General features: G+C 25.4%; 1 protein-coding gene across 1 annotated transcript; it reads left to right on the top strand.

Annotated features, from left to right (window-relative positions):
• Positions 1 to 1562: 1562 nt before the first annotated feature.
• LOC132943299 (uncharacterized) lies at positions 1563 to 24109 on the top strand. Its single transcript, XM_061012233.1, has 3 exons — positions 1563 to 1700; positions 19138 to 19368; positions 23783 to 24109. The coding sequence occupies exons 2-3, from the start codon at positions 19176 to 19178 to the stop codon at positions 23962 to 23964; spliced, it is 375 nt and encodes a 124-aa protein (XP_060868216.1). The 5' UTR covers positions 1563 to 1700; positions 19138 to 19175; the 3' UTR covers positions 23965 to 24109.

Genomic DNA, 24109 nt, shown 5'->3' with positions numbered 1-24109 from the left:
AATTTTATATACCTAAATCGTTAACATAATAGGATGTTTTTGGAAATATTGGAAGTAGTTCGAAATACCAGAAGTACAGTTGACTTTACGAATATGGAAAGTTGGAATACAGCATACAATCATATATTAATACACATATCTATCTAGTATCTATAAAAATTATATTTTTTTAACCTATGCCACTGATAAAAATTTAAAAAAACAAGATAAGTCGCTCTACTGGAGTATATAAGTGCTAGGAGTCAACTGTACCCAGTAATTACTTCAGGCCTTCATGGGGGGGGGGGGGGGCGACCGGAGAAAAATACCCCGGCACATATAAAAGCTGAATTTACCTAAAAATTGAGTAGGTCACTGTAATATTATATGTGTTAACATTCACATTTGAATTAATTTAATATGATAAGCGATTATAAGCATTCAAGCGGAGACTGTCTGTCAGTCGATATACAAGGATTTTTAATTATGAAGTTATTTACATTGTTATTTGCTATTAGTAATTTATTATTCTAATAGTAATACGGTATAGATTGAATTAATTTTTGCCAATAACAAATCGCAAATATCATATTATAATAGTTATAACTTATAATATTTCTAGCTGTTTGTTAAGTTGTAAGTCAACGTGAATAGGTCGGTGGTATAGGTACCTAAATAGCACAAAACAAAGTTTCGGTTGTTAATATTTTTTATAATAACAAAATAACAAAAATTGATTGTAGATAAATCATTATATTACCTATTTAATATGTCCGAATGTTCCCAATGTCGTCAATGTCGTTAATTTGGACTTCAAAATAATTCATTAAAAATGTATTTTGCAGAGTTTAAGCCAAACTTTTTTTTTAAATTCTATGTTGATCAACTTATGATAAACCTTGTAATACATTTATCACCATTTATATTTTATAGACAAAAACTAAAAAAAGTATTTCAAAATCTAGAAATCATTTAATAAGAGCTAACATATTTGAAAATTATACTGTGTCCAAAAATTGCTTAAGTATATAAATATATCTACACTCCTCTTGACCTACAGAGTTGCAATTAGTATAAAGAGGATCATTTGGATTCAAATTGTCTGTTTAATAATTTAAACCATTGGTAATATAATTTATAACTCGTATCTTTATTTAACTTCTGAGGCTAATTTTCCAGTCTATGTAAGTTTTTTATAGTAATAACCATTATAAATACAAAGTATGTACATTTTTCAAAAGCAAAAATAATTTAAATATAATGTACCCTAAAATTATGATTAAGTTAAGTATAAGTCTAAAATTTAATTCCATAGGTACGAGTTTTCAATTGATATCAAAAAATGTAGTAATTTACAAAATAAATAACTACATCCCTTTTACTTATAGTTTATACTATAGAAACCTACTATGGAAATATTCATGTTCCTTTTGTACGAAGAAATATTCGTATTCTCTCTAATTTTGTTTATATATTATTTATATGATACACCGTGGACTTTGTGTGGTGGTAGTAGTGTCAGTGATAGTACTATAGGGGTGGAAAGCTAATGACAGCTACGGGGGTGTTTCAGTTTTTTCACAGGAGGCGTGTCTTCAACAGGTGGGATACTCGGGCTTTAAGAGCTTTCCGCAGACACACAGAAGCCAGTCGTCAAAATCAAACTGACCGGAGCTTTGTCGTGCACATACATACAGACTAAAATTGTTATTGAAAAAGACGTAAGTACATTTTTACATTTTATTTAGTTCTATCTGCTTATATTAACTATTTTACTAAAACTATCAGTTAATAAACAAAAAACAAAAAGATTTTTAACAATATTTTGAATTTTATAACATTTATAGATAGGGATTTATATATTTTTTTAAGCTATTCACAAATAATAACCAATATATATTAAATATATATAACTAAAAAACTGTTTATTTATACATAAAGTAGATAATACCTAATCATAAAAAAATATGCCAGTAAATTATTAATACCAACTAATAATATAATTATAAAAACTCATGTCAAAGTTCCTTCAATGAGAGCTTTCTACATTTTGTGAAATATTTTTTTCTCTTTTTAGGTACTTACTTATTGTTCATTATATTATATATTATACTTCATTAGATTGCAACAAATCGTGAAGTAAAAATATAAGTCCAAAAATAAAAATAAAAACAATAGTATAGAATAGAAATAGTATAGTATAGATCCCAATAAGTATAATAGTTGCGTAATATTTTTTAAAAATAGTAAGAAAAAGACAATTTTAAACACATTTTATAATGCTGAAAGAAAAATTTGATCGAAGTAGTATATATTTTTTTTATAAAAACTTCACGTTAGGTTTGATGTTTATACTTGATAAATTATAAATTAAAAATTAATCACAGATTTAAAGTGAAGTTTATAATATTTTCAAAATTTCATTAGTTTTGCAATGTAAAATAAATATTTAACTAAATATTTAGAATATTTTTCGAATATGGTATTATTTATTATCATTTGTTTCAAATATGTTATTATACATGATGATTCACCAAGCATGCTCACCCCTAATTTTCCGTTTTAATACTGAATTTATTCAAATTCTCATTTTTGGAATTTTTAAACGATATACTTAGACCGCATTGTTAAATTTTTGATATTTTTCGTACTACTTAAAGAGATTCCTGAAGTGATACAAACTTCTATTTTTTAAATAAGAATTCCACATTTTTACTGTAGATTATTTAGTGGATTTATTTTCTTCATTTTCTTCATTAATTTTAATGTACCTATAGCTAAAAATTCGAACGAGCAGTTTCTCAGATAATAAAATGTTTATACTAAGGATAATAATATTGTATTTAAAAATGGTATTACAAAAATATAAAATAGAGATAACATTGGATCTAGGTAGTATAGATTAATATTAATCATAAAAATTTTTAAACGACCATAGCCCTAAACTATCTTCCAAACTTATTATCATGAACCTATATTATCCTTATAACACAAAGTAAAATAACTTAAATACGACTCGTTTGAATTTTGATGCTAATAAGTTATAATTTTCAAAAAAATGATCCGATAAATAATTTACAGAATAAAAGGGGGTCCTCATTTGAAAAAAACAGAAGTTTGTATATCCATCATGACACTTCTTAAGTAGTACCAATATTCTCAAGAATTTTAAAATAATATGGTTATTTAAGTATATTTAAAAATTCCAAAAATCAGATTTTGAATATCTGCATTGTTGTTGAGTTAGAAGAAAAATTGGGTGAGCATATTTGGTGAATCACGCTTTATAACATTGGTTTGTGCCAAGCGATGATGACGATGAGAAACGTTTAAAACCAACACTGTGTCCCCGCTGTATCGTAAATATTGTCGTATGAATAAAATCTTTAATAGATTATGTATTATTAGGGATTAATGATCCATGTTTAATACTGGTATATAGTATATACCTATTGAAAAGTGGAAGGTGCATTCCTATGCAAGTTTAAAACCAGTAAATTGCGTGACACTATAGCTTATCCACAGTAACTGCATTACTTTATTTGCCTTTTTTGACTCTTACGTCACTTATTGCGATTAGTTTACTATTGGTTGCACAAATAATACGAATTTAGTTTGGAACGAAATGTTTTTGATTAATAAAACGGCCTAAAACGAATGACCCTATTGCGATTAGTTTACTATTGGTTGCACAAATCATACGAATTTAGTTTGGAACGAAATGTTTTTGATTAATAAAACGGCCTAAAACGAATGACCCTAATGCAAATCCACGGTTTCGGACCGATTTTCATGACATGTTTGTCACTTCGTCAATAGATTCAGTAAGATAAGTCATAGGCTACTTTTTACTTTTCAACAAACAAATGTTGAATTTAGTTCACTCACAAAACACTATAATTTTTTTATTTATATATTTTTGAAATAAGTTACAGAAAATTACGTATTATGAACGAATGTAATTTTGAGACCTGTATTTTATGTTTGGTCGAAACAGCCTAACATAACTGTGTTAAAAATCTGTGTAGTTAACATTTAACGGAGTTTATGAAGGGGTAAAGCTACAGGAATTTAATTTGTCATCGCAGGATCAGCTATAGAAGTACCAATAGGTATATATTGTAAGGATTTTAATTGAATTATACATATTTTTATTAGAAACGTACTAGTTACTAGTGACGAGTTAATTAAAAAAATAAATACACTACAAAATTCGTTCTACTGCATTAGTTTTCCGCTCGCAAATATCGATAATACAAACTCTCTGACGACAGATTTAATTATTTGTTGATAATATTGTAAACATTATTAAGTAACATGGTAGGCATTTCAATTTTTAATACATTTTTATTACATTTTTTACTGTATTTTTCTCCATGCACGTTGTGTGTTTTGGTAAAGAAATGGTTTATAAAATAGAGTATATTCTATCTTATAAGATATCTCATAGGAACTAGTAAAGGATATAAATACTATCGAAATTCAAAATATATTTAAAGAGAAAGAAGAAGTCAATAATATGAAGAATAGATTCTCAATAATTGTACATAATATATATTAATAATTAAGACAGGCCATTGAGTTTTTGTCTGGACTTGTAATTTAAAAATGTGTTTCTATTTAGTATTGTCAGCTAGTTATTATTTATTTGTAAAATAAAATCATTGATTTGTTAAATCAAGTTGCTTGTATTGATGTACCTATCAGAATAATAATTTATAAGTACACTAGTACAGATTTAAATAGATAGGTACTTTTTAGAAAATGGCAATAAATTAAAAAATATCTATAAATCGTATTTATTATCTAGGTATAAATGTATAATAATATAATATAAATAGTGGTCAAAAGATTTTGTTATGGTGGGAGAGGGGATGTAAGGCTGATTTTTTCTGAGATTTAATCAAAATAATATGATTTTTAGTTACTGTCTTATACCATAGGTATACTAAGTTATTAGTTACCTATGTTAATATATAAATATTTAAAAAAGGTCATGGGAGGGGGATGACCAATTCCGCATCCGATGAGGTGAATATTGTAATTTGTAATCAAGTGTTAGTTAATATTTTAATAATGTACCTATGTAATTACTGAATTGTATAATATACAATTGTCATCATATAGGTACCTAGTCTAAATAAGTATATTATTTACTTTAAATAAAACAGCTTTAACAATAAGTTTATCAATCGTATAATTGTTAACCATTGGATTTTAATCTTGCTTACATTATTTCATACAATACTTGAATATTTATATCATTATACCTAACAATATATAATCAATAAACTTAATAACTTTTAACTAAAGTATTTAATATTCAGTATTTATATAATAATAGTATTTATTGCATTTTCTGACTGAAAATACACTGTTTTAGATATGTAATTAATTATTAATGTTAATCTTATAATATTTAAATAATTATCAACTATTAATTCATTTTGGTTGATTTTTTTAAAATAGATAAATATTTATATTTATGTAACTATACAGTATAGCCGTATGGCGTATAGGTACTTTATTAACTATCATATTCTCAGATCCTCCAAATAACATTTAAATAAATTACATCTGCCTATATGATATTAATATGTTGTACGTAAATTATTTAGCATATATACTATATGGATGTTTACCTAAATATATTACACTATGTTCGGAATTCATTCTTGAATGTGTTCAAAATTCAAATTAATTAATATATTATAGACTTCGGAAATTACATGGAAATTGTACTTCGTAGTATCGACATTATTAATTTTTCATTATTTTCAATAATATAATCTAAACCCAAAATTAATTATTGTTTTGTAAGTTTGAAACAAATTGAAAGTTTATCTTATAATATTATATAAACAATATAATAACATTACATTTTGCAGATATTTCTAGTAATTTTTAAACATTTTATTGAATGGAAAAATTATATTCTCAAAACAGAAGGAAATAACCATGTCAGGAAACTTTTATTTTAATAATAAAAAAAAATTAAATGCACATTTTTTTTTTAGATAAAAGCTATACTTGATTGTAGAAATGTAAGAAAATAAATATTATATCGAAGTAGCGTTATTCAACAAATCTAATTTTTCTTTATACAACATCAACATATAGATTGGTTTGGTATTTTAGTGTGCCTACTGCCTATAGATATTTGTCGTGGTATTGTTTTGAATTTTTCTTCTAGTTCTTAATAAACATTTTTAATACCCCACACCTACAACTGTATGATTTGAAAGACATTTTTTCATCTAACAATGATATCGTATCGATTGAATTGTTTTCAGTCAGTTTACCATACATTTTTATCTCGGAATTGGCTCATACAGTGTCGAAGTGATGTTTAAACTTCATTTAAGTCTTGACAAGTCTATGCGGGATAAAGGAGCTAAAAACATTTTCACTGCACACAGTAATCCGTTTTTTTCTATCGCGTACCTAAACTATTCTAGTGAGGTTTTGGTTGAATCTCGCACGTGAGTAGTGTTGTTCACCTTTTTTGATATGTTCGCATACGCTGGTCTTTTTAGGATGTTTTTCTATTCGTACTAATTAATATAAACTTATAATTATATGCACAGTAGGTACAATATACAATATTAAATTCGCGTCATCTATTTCTGGGTTATTTAACTTTTGAATTACTTATTGTATGTTATGAAAAATTAAAATACATCTGCCCATTATATTAACTATAACGATGTATTGTGATTAAATTTATTAAACTATTATGATATTATATTATTTTTAAAACCATATCTTTTTAATAATAATACTGTACCTACATACCTAATGTTAAAAACTATAATAACTGAATAATATGAATATATGTTGAAAAAATGTATTCCAATAAATTATAACTGATTGTGTGTTGTGTCATATATTAATTATTTATTTAATAGGTATGCAATATGTTTAATACGAACACTAATTTATTGATTTATTCTTCGTATAGTTAATATTTAACTAGTAAATAATTATATCAACTGTAAATTATTTTATAAGTTTACTAAGTATTTATAAATATAACTATTTAACAAATATTTGAAATATAACCCTCTCCTATGCCTCCCCCCCCCCTGAAAAAAACTTAAAACTTAATTTTAAAAAGTAGCTATTTCTTATAGTTGTATAATTATACGTTCTAAAAAACATACAAATATCGACCTACATTATTCAGGGACGAGCGTTTAAACAAAACATATTGTTAAGCAAACAAATATTTTAAATATTGACCTTCGTGGACGTTTATTTTCTTTTTGGTTGAATTTTATTATTTTCTTTTATGATTATGTTACACACAATTCTTTGGCCAGTTTCGGTAAATAATAAGGTTATGTGTTTTATTGGCAATTTTTTTACTGTTACTGTATTTTTATTAGTGTACATTCCCATGATAGTGTAACACGTTTAAAAGGCCGATAAAAGATGGGGATCAAGTTGTATTCGCAATTTTATAGAACGATATATTTATAACAGCTTTTATATTACATTTAAAGGCAAAAAACATTTAGGTATGGAAGGTACTGCACAAATTACTTTATACAGAAATCATTACTATCTACATAATATGGTATAAAATACTTATAACCCTTACACATAGGTAGAGGTACCTATAGATTTTTGAACTGCCTATCCTCCTCAGAAATAACTTGAAATTAATCTTTATTAAATTTAAATTAATATTGTGGTACTTACGTGATTCAATTTTCAATATAACAAATACCATATAGGTAATTATATTATCTATAGATTATTATGCCCAGACGAACAGTCTATTATTAACTCCTTGTACTTGTACTTCATTATACATATTATATACATTCAATAATCTTTCAAAACGATACTCAGGTACCTACTAAAATCTACAGCATGTTATTAATTACTAATTATTTTTAAAATGTGTAGTAACAATCTGCTATATATTGTGTAGTATGTACTTAACTGCTTGAGTTAAATTAAATTCCACTATAATAATATGTTCTCGTGGCTTATTGCCAATTAACGAACATTTAAAATAATAAAAGTTTATCAATTAAAAGACCTGAAGTAACTATATTATATTATTGATGTTATTGTTATTAAATATCAATTTTTTTAGTGTTCTAATTTTTTTTTTAAATTTTCAGTAATAAAGCAATGTTAAAAAAGTCTTGCGGTTATGTACCTGGGTATATAAAATTACTTTTTTCCAAAAACTATTTCTTTAATATGTCAATAAATTATCAGTATAAAAATTTTTTTATTTAAAACAACATGTTGAGTCGGCTGAATTCACTAAAACTATTATTAATATTTGTTGAAAAACATAAAAATATACTAAAAAAATAATCATTATGTATTAAAATGTTTATTATTTGTAGTTTTCATTATTTAAAACATTTAATATTTTATCATGCTATAAATCTAAACTTAAAAATAATGTAACTATTATTATAAATTAAAAAAAAAATTATAGGTGCCTACTGCCTACCTGCTGAAGTTTAAACTTGAATAGCAGTGCAAAAAACAATATATCACTATTAAGCATCGATGTTTTCGAATATAATAATATTTTTAGAATACTAACATTTAACTTATAACATCAAATATCAAACGTTGAGGTATTCAATAGGAGGTTTAATTATTCTCGTAAATTAATTTTTAACATTAATTTGAAACATTAGAATACTAGTACGCAATATATTACTTTTACTAAAAGAATTAATTCAATAATATGCTAGATACCTATACAATATCTTTGAACCAATTTCTACTATTAATTCATACTGTGGCTTTAAATTAAAATTATTTTGAAATCGATTTGTTACAATGAGAATAAATTAGTTTTAATACACCGCACCAACGTATGATACAGCGTGTTTTTAATTTGATATCCATTTAAAATATCAGCATATCGATATTGACTATTGTATACCTATAGATTATAGAAATAGTAATGTGAAATGACATCGAATAACTAAAGATGAATTCTTACCTAGATCTGACACTTGAAATTAAATTCTCCGAAGGTAGATATCATATTAAATTACAACACCTGAAATATTATACTATAATATATATTGACAATTTAAAGCAGTATAATATTAATATTATATTGTTTACATTGTAAATTATTTTATTTTTACTTTAATTTTCTATTGAGTTTGACAACTGCCTAATATATATATATATAATATTATAGTGTATTCTTAAGGTTAAAGGTATGAACTTCTGTATAATATCTACCTAATAAACCAACTTATCTAATTTCAATACACTAGAATGAAAAGAATTAAATTCGATTTAAATAAACAACCACGGTGATCGTTTTTTTTTAAATATCTAATAATTTATCACACTACAATGCAGGCCCAGGTGATTTTTCAAATTGAGGTTAATTAAATATGTTTTCGAAAATGCATTAGAATTCCAGTATTAAATGGCTTTTGACAAAAGAAGGTGATTAATAATTGTGGATTAAATGTATCCATGAATCTACAGGCGTATAATGTAGGTATTAGGTACCCATATTATTATATGTACCTACCTATGTATTATTCGAAAAACGTATTGTTGCTTTATTCGTTGTTGAATAGTAATAGTAATAGTCGTGTTATACTATATTTGAATTTCCAGGATCAATTCCCGATGATCGGGAATAATTAGTTACATGCATGTGAATTGTTTTTTAGTTGACATAGCCTTTTTTTGTTCAAATCATCTTTAAAAAATAACATCACTGTAATATAAAGTTTATTTTATGCATTAGGTACTATTTGTAGGTATTTTATAGAAGAATTATTATTGTAAGCGTATACCTAATATTTTGTTTTAGAATTAAAACTTTTAAATCAGTATTATTTGGTTATTTTAGTTTAATTTTACAATGTCGATTGTCAGATTATATTATATTAACCACATTTATCGCACAAAATAGTTTGCAATATTCTCAATATATAGATACTGTAATGCATATAATATATCCTACTGAGAATAATAAAAAAATACCTTACAATACTTTTTTTTTTTAATAAATAGAAAAATAAAACGTTTATTGTATTTCAAAATCACAGGTATTTCACCTATATTTATAGTTTAAACTAATAATATATTTTCCCTGAAAATCTTGTCGTAAATTTGTATTTTTATTTGTACATTATGTGAATGTTTAATGGAATATAGTGCTAGGCTGCTAGGTGTAGAGTTTTAAAGGCCAAAACGCATAACGAATTCTGTGTACTATTTTATAGAGTAAACACTAAACATCTAGAAGTTGTGCAATTGTAATTCAGTTGTTGGTTGTTTTCGAAAAAACTTTTATTCCGAATACATAATATACGTTTGTAGTTTATCAGATTCGTACATTTTTTGTTACATGAATTAATGTCGTTTAAAAATGAAAAGCCTAGGGACGCTTTTTAAATTGTGATTATTGATGATTTTTAAAAGTGCTATTTAATACGTTTAAGATCACCCGATTCATTCGTTTTCACTCCATATACTTTATAGTTTAGTTTTCTCAAATTTGTATGTTTTTAAACTAGATTTTATTTTTAGAACTTAAAAATTATATGGATATAACTATAAATAGATGGAGATAAACAAAAGTATATATACATACAAATAAATAATTATAAATATGTTTAGAATTATTAGATAGAATAACATTACTGTGAATCTGGGAAAAACTAATAGAGTAAACTATTTTATCCAGCATTGGACAGAGTGACGTAGCGAGCTTAAACATAGTTTGAAAAGCCATGTAGGTAAAGTTTGTTTTTGCATTATTATTTTAAATAAATAATCTTTACAATGAAATGGACAATAAGGTTATACGCTGATAATGTGGTAAGAATACATACATGAATGAGTTAGAATGGAACCACCCGTTGACGACAATTAACTTAATTTTAAATTGATACGTTAAAACCTATTTTTTCACTGTCATCATTTTTTATAACTATATGTGATTTGGATGAAGGGTAGCCCTGGCTCTTTAGCTTAATAACAAATTATTAATAACACTGTATTAAAGTCAAAAAATAATTGCACGTGTTTTATATCATATAGATACTTATTATAATTTATATTATACCATTTTATTGGCACTTATTAATTCATATTATATTTTATTTACAATTTATTAAAAAATAACGATACTTTATTCTTCAGACTTATATTTCTGCGATGTTCTTGATTACAAATTAAGAGAGATAAATTACGCAATTGATAATTACACTTTGAAATATGCCTGGATAATATAATATTTATTTTATGCCAACAAATAAAAAGTGTAGAAATCTAAGCAAGAAAATCTACATAATATCCATACTTAAAATCAGAGTAGGATATTATTCCAATACATATTTTTTCTAACTATTTAAATTTATAGAATAAAAAAAAAAATCAATCGAATAATTATTTAGAAAAAAAATTGCTTAACACCTACTCAATAAGTTGTTTGGTTACAATACGACTGCGTATAATTTACATAATATTATATTATTTGGTAACAAACTAATAACTGTTATATAGTTAGCTTATAAATGAATGATTTATGTGCGGAATTGTTAACTCAACTAAACACATGCTCTTATATGTATCAAATATGAGTGAATACTTTGCCGAAATGTAATAGACCCAATATATTATATTATTATATATTATAGTGTATAGGTATATTTAAATGACATATTGTTGAATACGCAAAATGTCTGTGCTGCGGTGTATATTACTTAGGTATTGGCAGTAGTGATATAAGTAATATCTAAGTAACTTCTAACAACTAACAAGTAACAACCACCGAAGTTATAACATTATTTTACTTCATAAACACGACCAATTTCCGGGAAAATTTTAGAACAAAAACGTATAAGGAATGTCTTACCCAAGATAAAATTGTGGTGTAATAATAGATTAATATTAGAATGTTTTAGTTGTGATTAGCTGTAAATTGTGCTGATAACAATCAATTCAAGGGTATTCAAGAATATTTAAGTTGATTTTGATTTTATGGTATTGTATATACTGTAAGACTAATTTTGCTTATTTTTGTTTTATCTCGAGTGAGAAAACGTTTTAAGGTTTATTTGAAATATAGAATTATAGCTAGGAGCAATTGTTTTAGATTGCAAAACTTTTGACTTTAAAATTAATTTTTGTTTTTTTATTAGGTATATCTATAATTGTATCTAATGATTTCAGATCAAAAGGGAAAATAATTTATATACTTTTGTTTGCTTTTAGTACCTTTTCATAACACATCCAAGAAAAATATGAAAATTACTACTGTGTAAGAATAATACAATTAAATATTTATAATTTGATATACCTATTAAACTGAAATGTTGTCATTAGGAGGACGTCACAATAGGTATTCTCACACCCGCATGTGTTGTCTCAGTCATAAAACGTAGAACACATACAATTTGAGTTCAGCAGAACCAATTTTGTGTTGTTAGTTAAAATATTGGACGGAATTTTACCTATTATTAAACTTATAGGTTAGATATTATTAAGCAAGTTATGAGCATTTTTATATTTTAATATTTTACATACTCATTATTAGTTGAAAAACCTTCACGTTTGATAGTGGGTAAATTCATTCTAATATTGAAGCTAACAACACAAAATTGATTCTATTGAACTCTATAATGTTGCATATCTATTATCTGCATTGCAAAGACGGTTACAACACGTCTTGTGGGTGTGGTGTTCACTTAACTAATTTTAAAATATTTACGTGCATTTCATAATTTCAGTAGTACCTATTGGCTCTATTGCTCCAATATTAGTATACAATAGCCCATATAGGTATATATATTTTTTAAATTGATCGTGAAGCCCGGCAACTATGGCCATTAGCTGTTTGTTTTTGTCTGTAGTGGAGGGAACTGTAGGTGTAACACGTGTGTGTAGTTTTTGGCAGATTTTTTAGTGGGCACCCGTGGATATATGCCATGCCCGGGTGGGGGATGGCGGCACTTCTCTCCGGACACCGTGACTTGCCCGAAGAAAAATGCCACCCGTGAACCGAGGTTTGAACCAGCGTCGGTGTGCGTCACAACCGACGCCTTAGTCCGTTCGGCCACTCCGTAACCCCATATTTTATTATATTAGTAACAAATGTGTGTGATAAGTGAAATTTTCACGATTTTACAGAAACAGTAATTTAAAGTTTGTATTACTGTATAAGTATATAATTTCAAATACGTTAATATTTGATATAATATTTATAGTTTTTGATTGCATAAGAAGCACATAAAAAAATAATTATAATTTATTTTTCTTGACTGGACTAGATTATATACAAATTTTAATACATATATACACAAACACATATACTTACATTTATTACACGTCATGTGTGCTACGCACTATTATAAATTTCAATAGATATAAAAAAAAAATTTACACATGTTTTAATTTTGCAAAAGTCCATTTATCTATAAACAAATAGAAAAAAAAACATTAACAAGTTTTAGTGTGTTCTACAAACTTTGGGTCATTTGAAATATAATCTTGAGCATGTCGCAAAATAGATTAATTACAAGTTGAACATAATGTTGTTTGATGTTTGTAGTTAGGTCAACAACCTTATAATTATAATTAATGATGATAGTGTAAGGAATCAATAGGCACACATAGTACATCGAAAAATGAGAATCATGTTTTCCTGTAACCAAATAAACCTACATTTTGATATAATATTATTATTTATACAATTTAAAATTTGATGCAATAATAATAGTTTAAAGTTTAAAATTTGTATTGAATCTTAACTAACAATATATTATAATTTATAGAATATAATTTTCTTACAATAAACCTATATTCGGAGACAATGTCCACTATCTTCATATTTATTATATTAACAATGAACAATTTACTTATAGATATAGGCAATTTAAGTAATGTTTATCAGGTACGTGTACGGTATAGGCACCTATGTGTATTCTTATTTATTCTCTTGGGTTATAAACATAATTTTCGTATCAACTTTATTTACTTATTTCATTACCTACCTAGTTTAAATAGGTGATCCATTTGAGTTCAAAGTTTTGTGTTAAATAGCTTATAATTTTCAACTGTCAGTACTGAATTATATGGAAAAAAAATGTCGCGTGCTAGGAAAAAAGAGTCCAAAAGTTTTTGTAGCTCTTATATTGATGAGACATATTGAACACAGATGGGTGTTATTGTGATGTAATTTTTTGGAATTTCTCCGTAGTTTTTCAGAATCACAAATCCTTTTAATAGGTGGTTGATTTTTACAATAATTTTTACATTAAAATACTTTATTATAGGGATAACACATATTTTTTTGAAATTTAATAGATGTTTATCGTAGTATGTCATGTTATAGTTATATAGATTTTTTTATAATTTTTACTACGTTTAGGCTCGTTTTTTTTAAACCAATTATACTAATACCTACCATTAATCAAAAATTAACTAATTCGTGATAGTTTTAATATTTTGATTGTGATTAATGATTATAAATTAATTTGAAGTTTACGTGTTGAATCACTATAACATTGAAATTTCTCGTAAGTTTTGATTTTATTTTACTTGTTTAATTGTACTATTGGTGTGTACTATTTTTATTACTCGTAAATCCCATATAATATTTAATTTGTTCTTATATTAGGACAACATTTTAATATAAATTAATGTAATCCAAATTACTAACTATTTACAAGTTACTTTATGTTATTATCTACTATCTAGACGTTCGGTATTTCCATCAGAAATAATAAAAATAATTGTATTGTTGGTATGATATTCAAAACGAAAATGTTTAAAATAATTTGTAAATTTTCGCGAAAATACAAACATAAACAAAACTGGTACTTTAGTACAGAGTCAGTGATTTTTAATACATATTTTATGACAGTTTATACATTCTCAAAGGTTGAAGTTTAAGTACTTACAGAAAACAGAACGGTATATCAATACCTACTAAGCTTTGGCATTTGATAAATGAATGTAACACGTCACACATTTTGATTTATTAAACACATATTATATATAATTTAATTTTTGTACTTATTGAATAAAGGTCTATAACAATAACTTGATCAAATTTTCTATTTTCCTATTTCATTTTAGAGACGTTTTAAAAATATTTACTGTCACTCAAATAACAATTAATTTAAATTAAAACTGTTCTCATACAAACACTTCTACTGTTCATAACGGTAGGATGGTCAAACAACTCATATAAAACTTGTCATCTTCCTTTGTTCGTTAATGTTATGAAAAATATAAGAAACCATAGAATCCCTGGAACTATATTGTTCATGAAAGAGTCATTATATAAGTATGTTATTGGGTGGGAGGATTATTTTATTGGCAAAAAGTTCATTATTATAGTTCTACGAAAAAAATAATAATAATTCTTTTTCATTTTTCATATTTGTAAATATTAAAAATATATACACTAAACATATAATTTAAGCAATAAGCTCTTTAATATTATAAATATAAAATTGACTTTGTTAAAAATCAGTTTCTAAAAGTTACTGAAGTTAAGCTCAAAATAATAGTATAGGTATATTTGGAAAAAAAATAGAAGAAGGATGCAAAAATATAAAGCCATTTGCGTACCTGAAGTTTTACATTTCTTATTGATTATAGGAACATAATTTTTATCTGATTGTTATTTAACTAAAATAAGACATTTGTAGCTTATAGGGCATATTTTATCTAAATCTACGGATATAAACAGAATAATTATTTTTTGGCTATTTTAACGAGATGATAATTATAATCATAATAATATAATAGTTGTAATATAAAATATTACAAAATACTACTACATAATAATGGGTAGGTACCAGGTAAGCTTACTAATAAAACCAATAGGTCGTGTGGGCAACCTCATTTAGGCATCTTTGAGGTGGTGTAGATATATTATATAGTTTGAAGTGTATTGAGCTTGTTGATCTTAGTTGTGAAATGTGGAAATTTGCAGCCAGGGAGATTATACGATTTTGCATTTTAATTATTTTGAGTTCTTTATGTAGAGGATATAATTAGAAGAGGTATGTTATAATATTTTTAAAAAAGAAGTTCTCTGCCCACCTCGACCCCTACAAATTCAAACACCGGGTAGTAACCAGTTAGTAAAGTAAAAAGTAAAATGTTTAATAGTATATTGCAGAGTTCATTAAACTTTGTTCAATCATTTAATGTACAAAATCGCATTACGATAAAGTGCACAGGTAGAGAATAATAGCTATAGGTACGTGTGTGAGATTTCAGTAAGCTTCGGCTGGTTTTCACTATTATTACCAAATTAATAATGTCTTAATTTTTTTTTCTTAATCTTTTATTATTCTATTGTTGTTCCATCCATTGATTCTTTTTACTTGTGGTAGTTTAATTTCAAATTAATCTATTACAGATCTTACAAGTAGAACAAGATAGCCGTTGGTTGTACAAAGCTTTTTACTGGTTAACACTTGTTTGGATAGTACATAAATACCTTAGCACAGTCATTCAGTACATCTGTCATCTAAATAGATTGGAAATTTAGCACACATTTACTACCTACGTCCTATATATACTAGTACTTTATTACTTTAAATGAAATATTTTTTTCTAATTTAAGTAATAGCCAAGCTCTGCTTAGAATTTTATTTTTAAAAATGTTGATGTTTACAACAACTACCGAAGCTAAGCCCAACTATTGTTATAGTATTATACATTTATACTAACAGAATAGTTTCCTTAAAGCATGTTAAATTCATAAATCAAATAATGAATAAATGGTTTATTTTTTTTAAAGTTTTAACAAAATAAGTTGAGCAGGATATTGTAGAAATAGATAAGAACAATATTTCTCAGTACCACACTCTTAATTTAAACTTAAATTAATTATAATATACATTAATTGATAAATAATATTAAATAACACTTTTAATTGTATTAATTTACATTTTTTGCAAAATATAATTCAAAACTAAATTAAGTTATGTGTTCTAAATATTTAATACAAAATAATGATAATAATAACTACTTACAAATAAAATTATATCATTTTCATCAACATCATTTAGTCTTCTAATAGCTAATCGTTTTTCCCTATAATAATAAGATCGTGATAATTATTATTTGATAAATACATTTTATCAGTTCAATTTTGTACGAAACAAATAGCAATTTATACGCAAGAAAAAAAAATATAAGTTTATATTTTGTATTATCTTTATATTATAACATATTATTATTATTATTCATGTTCAAAATATTAATATTTGCTTTTAATTTTTTTCCAAATTATTATCCATTGTTCGACAAGATGCCTATAAAAGAAATCACCAAAGTGCAAAATAACCGTTTAATAAAGGTAGTCCAAATAATACAATTGTATTCGAATAGGAAAAGATTTGAATTCATTATATTTTGTTCTATTTTTGTAAAGATTTCTGATTTCTGAAAAAAATTTATATTGATGTGTTTATATTCAGTCTCAAATAAAAATCGCAATATTACGTGAAGTTTCGGAAAGAATATAAATGTCTTCTTATTTGCTTTTCCAAAACGATTGAATCAACACATCCTCATATTATTACTCTTAAAGAAGTGAAATAGTTTTTGAAAGACAATTCTATATTTATAACTAAACGATTTATTTACAAATAATTTTAAATAAAATATAACCATAAAAAACGGTTTTCAATAGTTATAACAAAGATAGACAATTATGGATTATTATAATGTATGATAATTTATAATTGATACAAAACACTTGCTTGAATATTATTGTAATTGTATTGTTGCATATAGTTATATGGATATTAAATGTTATACCTACTAAACAAGCTCAACATTTTATTTAAAATATTAATAACATAATATACTTTAAACATTATAATAATTATAACGAAAATTAGTTCATTTAATTTAAGATTCAATGTATAATGATTTTAATGATGCTTATATTTCATGTGTACCTAATATACTATAAATATGTTGTTAAGTAGGTATTATAAAAATAACTTAGAATTTAGGATTTAACAAAACAATTTATTTTCAATATATCTCAACATAAAAACTAGAAGGATTATATTTTTAATTAGATACTATCAATACTGCTATAAATATATGCATTTATAAGTTTATAACCTACTCAGTTTCTGAATATTTATCATAATAATGAATTACATTTTACACGAACAAGGATTCCGTTGGAAAAAAACTATAAAAATAAAAATATCTACAACCCTTATTTAATATTATTATAAAGTTTTTTCATAATTGTTAGAACAATAAAATTACTATAAAGATATTTATTACAAATTATTATCTTTATTGTTCTAATAATTTTTGGTTTCATTCAACGATTTTAAATAATTTATGAACGTCGAAACATCGAATATGATAAAATTATGATCGTATTTCTTCAGTTTTCTTGAACTAACTTGATACGTAAGTCATAGTAAAAACAATGGTATGATTTATTTTTAACACATTGACTATGATTTAAATATGATACGATGATTGCTTGTACTTGAATAGACTTGAATAGCTTGTTCATGTATTTTGAGTTGAATGATTTATATTTCATATAAATATAAAATACATATTTACTATCAATTTTAATTTCAAATTTATAACCACATATAATTTACTACAGGATATTTTTTTGTGCACAACATTTTAACGACTTGATAGTATTACGTGACAAAAAAAAATTATTTCATACATTATTATGAAAATAATTGTTTGTATTATAGAGATGACACTAAATTTAACATTTTAGTCAAATGTATATTTTCAAATACATATTATAATCAAAATTAAAAACTAACTAATAAGTTAGTTGTTATAACGAAAGTGGGATATACAATAAAAATGATACATATTAGGTACTAGAATAATGAAAAAATAAATCGTTGTTTATATACTATTTATTATTTCCACTTTAAATAATGTATTCATTAAAATATGTTTTAAAATTATTAAACGGTACAGTTGAATGATCAAAAGTATTTTGTTATATTTCATCTGTTTAAAATATAGATAGAATGCATGATGAAGTTTTTACAACTATTCAAATTAAAATTAATAAAACGGAATAAGCTATACATATTTTAATATATTTTTAGTTATTGTTCGTTTAACAAATAAAAAATAAAAATTTGAACCAATTTTATTTTTCAGAATTGGTGTAGTGGTTCGGCCCAAAGGCATTAACCACTATGACATTACAATGGGTGTTATTACTAGTGTTAGTAACCACTTTAATAGCGGCCGAAAAGGGTTCGTACGAGGAAACTGGCAATGATTTGCTAAGATGGTTGGATAATAGTGGAAGAGGGTTTGGTACATGGAGATCTCCTCAAGAAGATGAAGATGAAGAATTAGAATATCCGGCGAATATATTTAAAAATGGCAAGTACCTATTAATCATTATTAGTATAATATAATGTTAATATCAACCAACACAATTTTTTACTTATAATTTGCATTAACTTAATTTGTAACCTACGTCAAAATGTTTGTACATTATCTATCAATTTGCATCAAAGTAGCCCGACTTAGGGCACACGTTATTGTTTCTCCTCGAGAATCTTGAGCCGAGATATGTAATTTATTATCTCTAATATTAATGGAGATTTTGGTACTTTTTACCAATCGATCAGTTTTTAAAGTAGTCTCAGTAACCTCAGTGTCTACCAGGAGTTTTTATTAACCTTCCATAGAAGAATAATTATTATAAGTATTATTTATTAATTATTATTATTAATTATAAACTATGTGTTAGTATATGGAATAATATTTTAATTAATCTTACTACTTGAAGGCACCGTCGTACGTTGTAATCTTTGGAATTAAAATTACATTATGCTATACCAATGAACTGAACTTCCAAATCTAAAAGATCAATTATATGAGAATATAATATAACATATCGTAATTAGAAATATAAATAATATCAAACTGCTGACAAAAACAATTAGCATACTACAAAATATATAAATTTAATATTATAAACGCTTAGTATAATAGATCACTTAACCTTATACCTTATACCTTATACCTTATACCTTAACAAGTGATAAATAGACTCGAATAAAAATTGTCAAATTCTTCAAACTCCAAATCTTCATAATCTCTTCGAGTAGGCACCTACCTCAAACTAAATATCGTTCTCCTCAAAATCCAGTTTGAATTACTTAATTTACTCTGACCAATTTATTGAAACTTCTAGATGTCCAACTAGAATTGTAATACATGACGAAATAAAAATTAAGAAATCTCACATAAGTATCTAAAATCATTACCCACTTAGAAATCAGTACTAAAACTGTCAAGAGTATAGTCCATACTAAAGGCTATTGTGGTTATATGCATCGCAGTGTCGGCAGAGGACCTTGTTGATGACCACAACTCATCTGCAAACCTAAAATCACACCAAAGTCCAAAAACCACTGAAATGAGCTTTCTGTTCCAGCGATCTCCTTGCGAACAACAAGGGATGCTCAGTTTATATATCTGTTCAGCACCATAAAAAAACTAAATCAAATAAACATAATTTACTTGTTATCTGTTCGAGTGTTACCTTTTTTTTGTTATTATTAATTAACCCGCGACAACTTAGGCCATTGGATGGTTTTTAACTGTGAGGGAGAGTACTGTAGGTTTTTGTAAACACATGTGTTACCTTTATTTTTTTTTATTATTACATAATACAATTATACCTTTCATATTAATAACTTTAATTGCACGTATTTTCAGCATAATTTTATAGTATAAGTTATAATTTAACCGTATAAATGTTATCATATATTACGTTAAATACACTCATATGAAAACAATTAACAAATCAAATTTCATATTATAATCTGAGATTTGTGTAAAAACAAATTCCACAAATAGTAAAAATATCAACTATTTTATTTTTAAAGATTAATATAATATATTATATACCACTATATTTAAACAACGCGGAATTATTTTTTTCTCTCAAAATTTAAAATATAAAATTAATATATTTACTGATATTTCTGTTTATAATTTACTTTTGCCACGTCTTATTTTATTATGGAAAAAAAATTAATAACAAGCCGAAAATATACTTATTCTATTCTCTTTCACCAGCATATACTCACTATAATATAATAATATATACGTTCATCATAGAATTATAATATTATATATAAATAAATTATAATAATTTCATGCTGTGTACATTTAATGTTTTATGCAGTTTTTTAAACTTATTCAAATCGCTTATACAATGATATGTACAGTTATACTTATTTAAGAACTTTCTTTTTTTTCCCATACCATAACCTTTTTTAATCTTAACTCAAATTTCAATGATTTTCTTTTGAAAGAAGTATTTTTAGATTCTGAGCAGGTTGGGGAAAGCATTCATTTCAAAACGGTGTCTTTCTTTTATTGATGTATTGTACGAATTCTTATTTTTTTTTACTACGCATTTAAAGTTTCAAGACGTATTGACTATGAAATATATTAATAAGGTGAATTACACCGATTGGATCTTAAATTCTGAGTGGACCAACAAAACAGAAACGGTTTTACAATGATATTTTTTAAATTCAAAATTCTTTAAGCTCGGATCTTAAATTTTTATGTAAAGAAACAATGTAGAAAATCGAAAAATGACTTTTTCAATATATCCATCAATGTAACTTAAATTCTTATCCTTAATGAGTTTCCACGTTATTTGGTCCGGTAAATTATATCCATCGATATTTGATCCGATACCAAAAATCCTGTAACAAAAATATCCGGCTAAAAAAACGTCCAGTAAAAAAAAAATATTCAATTAATGATTAAAATATTAAAGTTGCATTAAATAACGTAACAAATTTATAAAAATAATATATTAAAAAAATATTTTATTTTTATTTTTTTACCGAACAAAAATGTATATATTTACAATCTGAATTTACGTCATGTTATACAATAATTGAATTTGATGAGATTTGATTGACGGAAGGGAGAAGTCACCCAGTGGCGGCAACCCATAAAAATATTTAAAAATTAAAATTATAGCTAAATATGTAAATATAATAGCTATAATTGATATTGATAGTTTCATAATTGTTTACTGTGTATTTTTAAGACGTTGGCCTATGTCTTTATTTTATTTTTTTCGTAGGGTGATTTACACCCACAATAGTTTATTCTATTTACGCTTCTTGAAGCCCTTGTATCTTAAAATATTTTTGAAATAGTCGTACGATGGCATCACAACGATGCTGTACAAGTACAAGTATAGGTATAATACTTCCACAATTGTTGGTTCACGGGTAATAAATAATTACATTTCTATAACAATTCCAAATTCTCAATGAAAATAATGGTTTTCTTCTTCTGTTACAAACTGTTTGACCTATTAATACAATTATTATTAAAATGTAATATTATTGTTTTACGAGTATTACAAACATCAATACATATGTACACGACGCAATGGGCACTGACGAAGATTCCATTAACATTTTTTTAAATATTTATGAAAATTATTAAACTTTACAATTTAGTTTAAGTAATACATGTCAATGATCCTGTTATCGAGGCTTTAACTTTAATAATAATAAAAAAAAACAATACATATTTAAAGCGCCTTGATGGGTATCGCTCATAATTAAAATTTTATATTATTTTTTTAACTGGACGTTTTTGAGCCGGATAATTTTGGTACAGGATATTTTGGTAGGGGATCAAATGTAGCGGATAGCGTAATTATTTGTTTCATTGATTGTCCATAAAAAAATGGTTGCTCATAAGTTTTTTTACCTACAAAAAACAAAAATTTAGGCAGAAATTCACATTCATTTTTTTTTTGAGCGTTTGAAGTTAAAATTATTACGACATTGGATATTAACATAATGACATTTTAAAATGCAATATTTTCAGCAAAAATGAATTCAATCTACTGTATTAGTAAAATAAATTACTTTAAATAAATATAATATTATAAAAATATATAGTTAGCAATATAGGCTGACGGACAGTATTCGCTCAGTATTGTTTTTTGAATGCAATGATTTATCATTGAATTCAAATTTAACTATTTAACACTCATTACAGTGACCCACTTGACACCTACTGTACATCAGAGTGGTATTCACTTGTCCACCTATTTGTGCTTGGCTTTTCCCGTTTATTTTAAAAAGCACTAAGCATTTTCAATTTTGACATCTCAAAAGTACCAACCAGGCATTAGATCCAATTTTCTCCCAGAAATCTCCTTCGTAATTGAATGTTGATGATCAGATCAGAGTAGTTACGCTAGCAGGTTGCTTTACGCTCAGAATCTAAAATTAAAAATTCTAAATATACTAAAAGTGTTAAAAACTATTCATGAGAATAAATAATGGACCGTTATAATATAAAATAAATGGTATAGCCAATTACCTATATATCAATTATATAACAATTTAATAACTATTATACAAATATAATCTACGTCGTGTTCTTAAAATTAAAATACACAAGAATACAATAAAGACTTAATAGGTATTATCATATTTATAATATAGGTAACTAAGTACTAAATATATTTTAGTATTTCATATAAGGAATGCGTGGTGGCTCTTGATGGACATCATGTTCAATAGTTGGTAGGTACTTACTACTTAATACTTATTGTATAAGTTATATAGGCGCATATATATAAAGTATTATTCCTTATTTTTTTTCAGAAAAGGGTGTATAATTATATATTGTGATAATGATATAAATGGTTGTTGTCCATTGTTATAAACAAAAATCGAACACGAAAATTCAACTAACTAATTAAATCTATGAATGTGATTATATGTTACAGAAAACAGAAAACGAGCACTGTCGTTTTTGACACACTGGAGACCATGGAATCAGTTAAGTGGTAACGGCAGACATGTGATTCGATCGCCATTCAGTTCGTTTTTCCCGGATACGGATGTACCATCAAAGGGTAATCGGCCAGTAGGACAACCACTTAGATGGGGACGGCGTAGACGTCGATAAGTCTTTACATACTTTTAACCGACAATAAAAATGTTTAATCAAAATATTATACAATTTATATACATTTTTCTTTGTTTGATGTATGAATATTGTTTTGTTATGATTTATTCTCCAAATTTGACTGCATAATAAAAATTTTCATTTT

The sequence above is a fragment of the Metopolophium dirhodum genome, chromosome 4, assembly GCF_019925205.1.
Source record: "Metopolophium dirhodum isolate CAU chromosome 4, ASM1992520v1, whole genome shotgun sequence".
NCBI lineage: Eukaryota > Metazoa > Arthropoda > Insecta > Hemiptera > Aphididae > Metopolophium > Metopolophium dirhodum.
This window is presented reverse-complemented; position numbering and strand designations above follow the sequence as displayed.

Excerpts from the sequence above, each read along its gene's own strand:
- LOC132943299 (XM_061012233.1), top strand. The coding sequence starts at position 19,176 with ATGACATTACAATGGGTGTTATTACTAGTGTTAGTAACCACTTTAATA. Across the intron at positions 19,369-23,782 it reads GGCGAATATATTTAAAAATG|AAAACAGAAAACGAGCACTG; the intron begins GCAAGTACCTAT and ends TATATGTTACAG.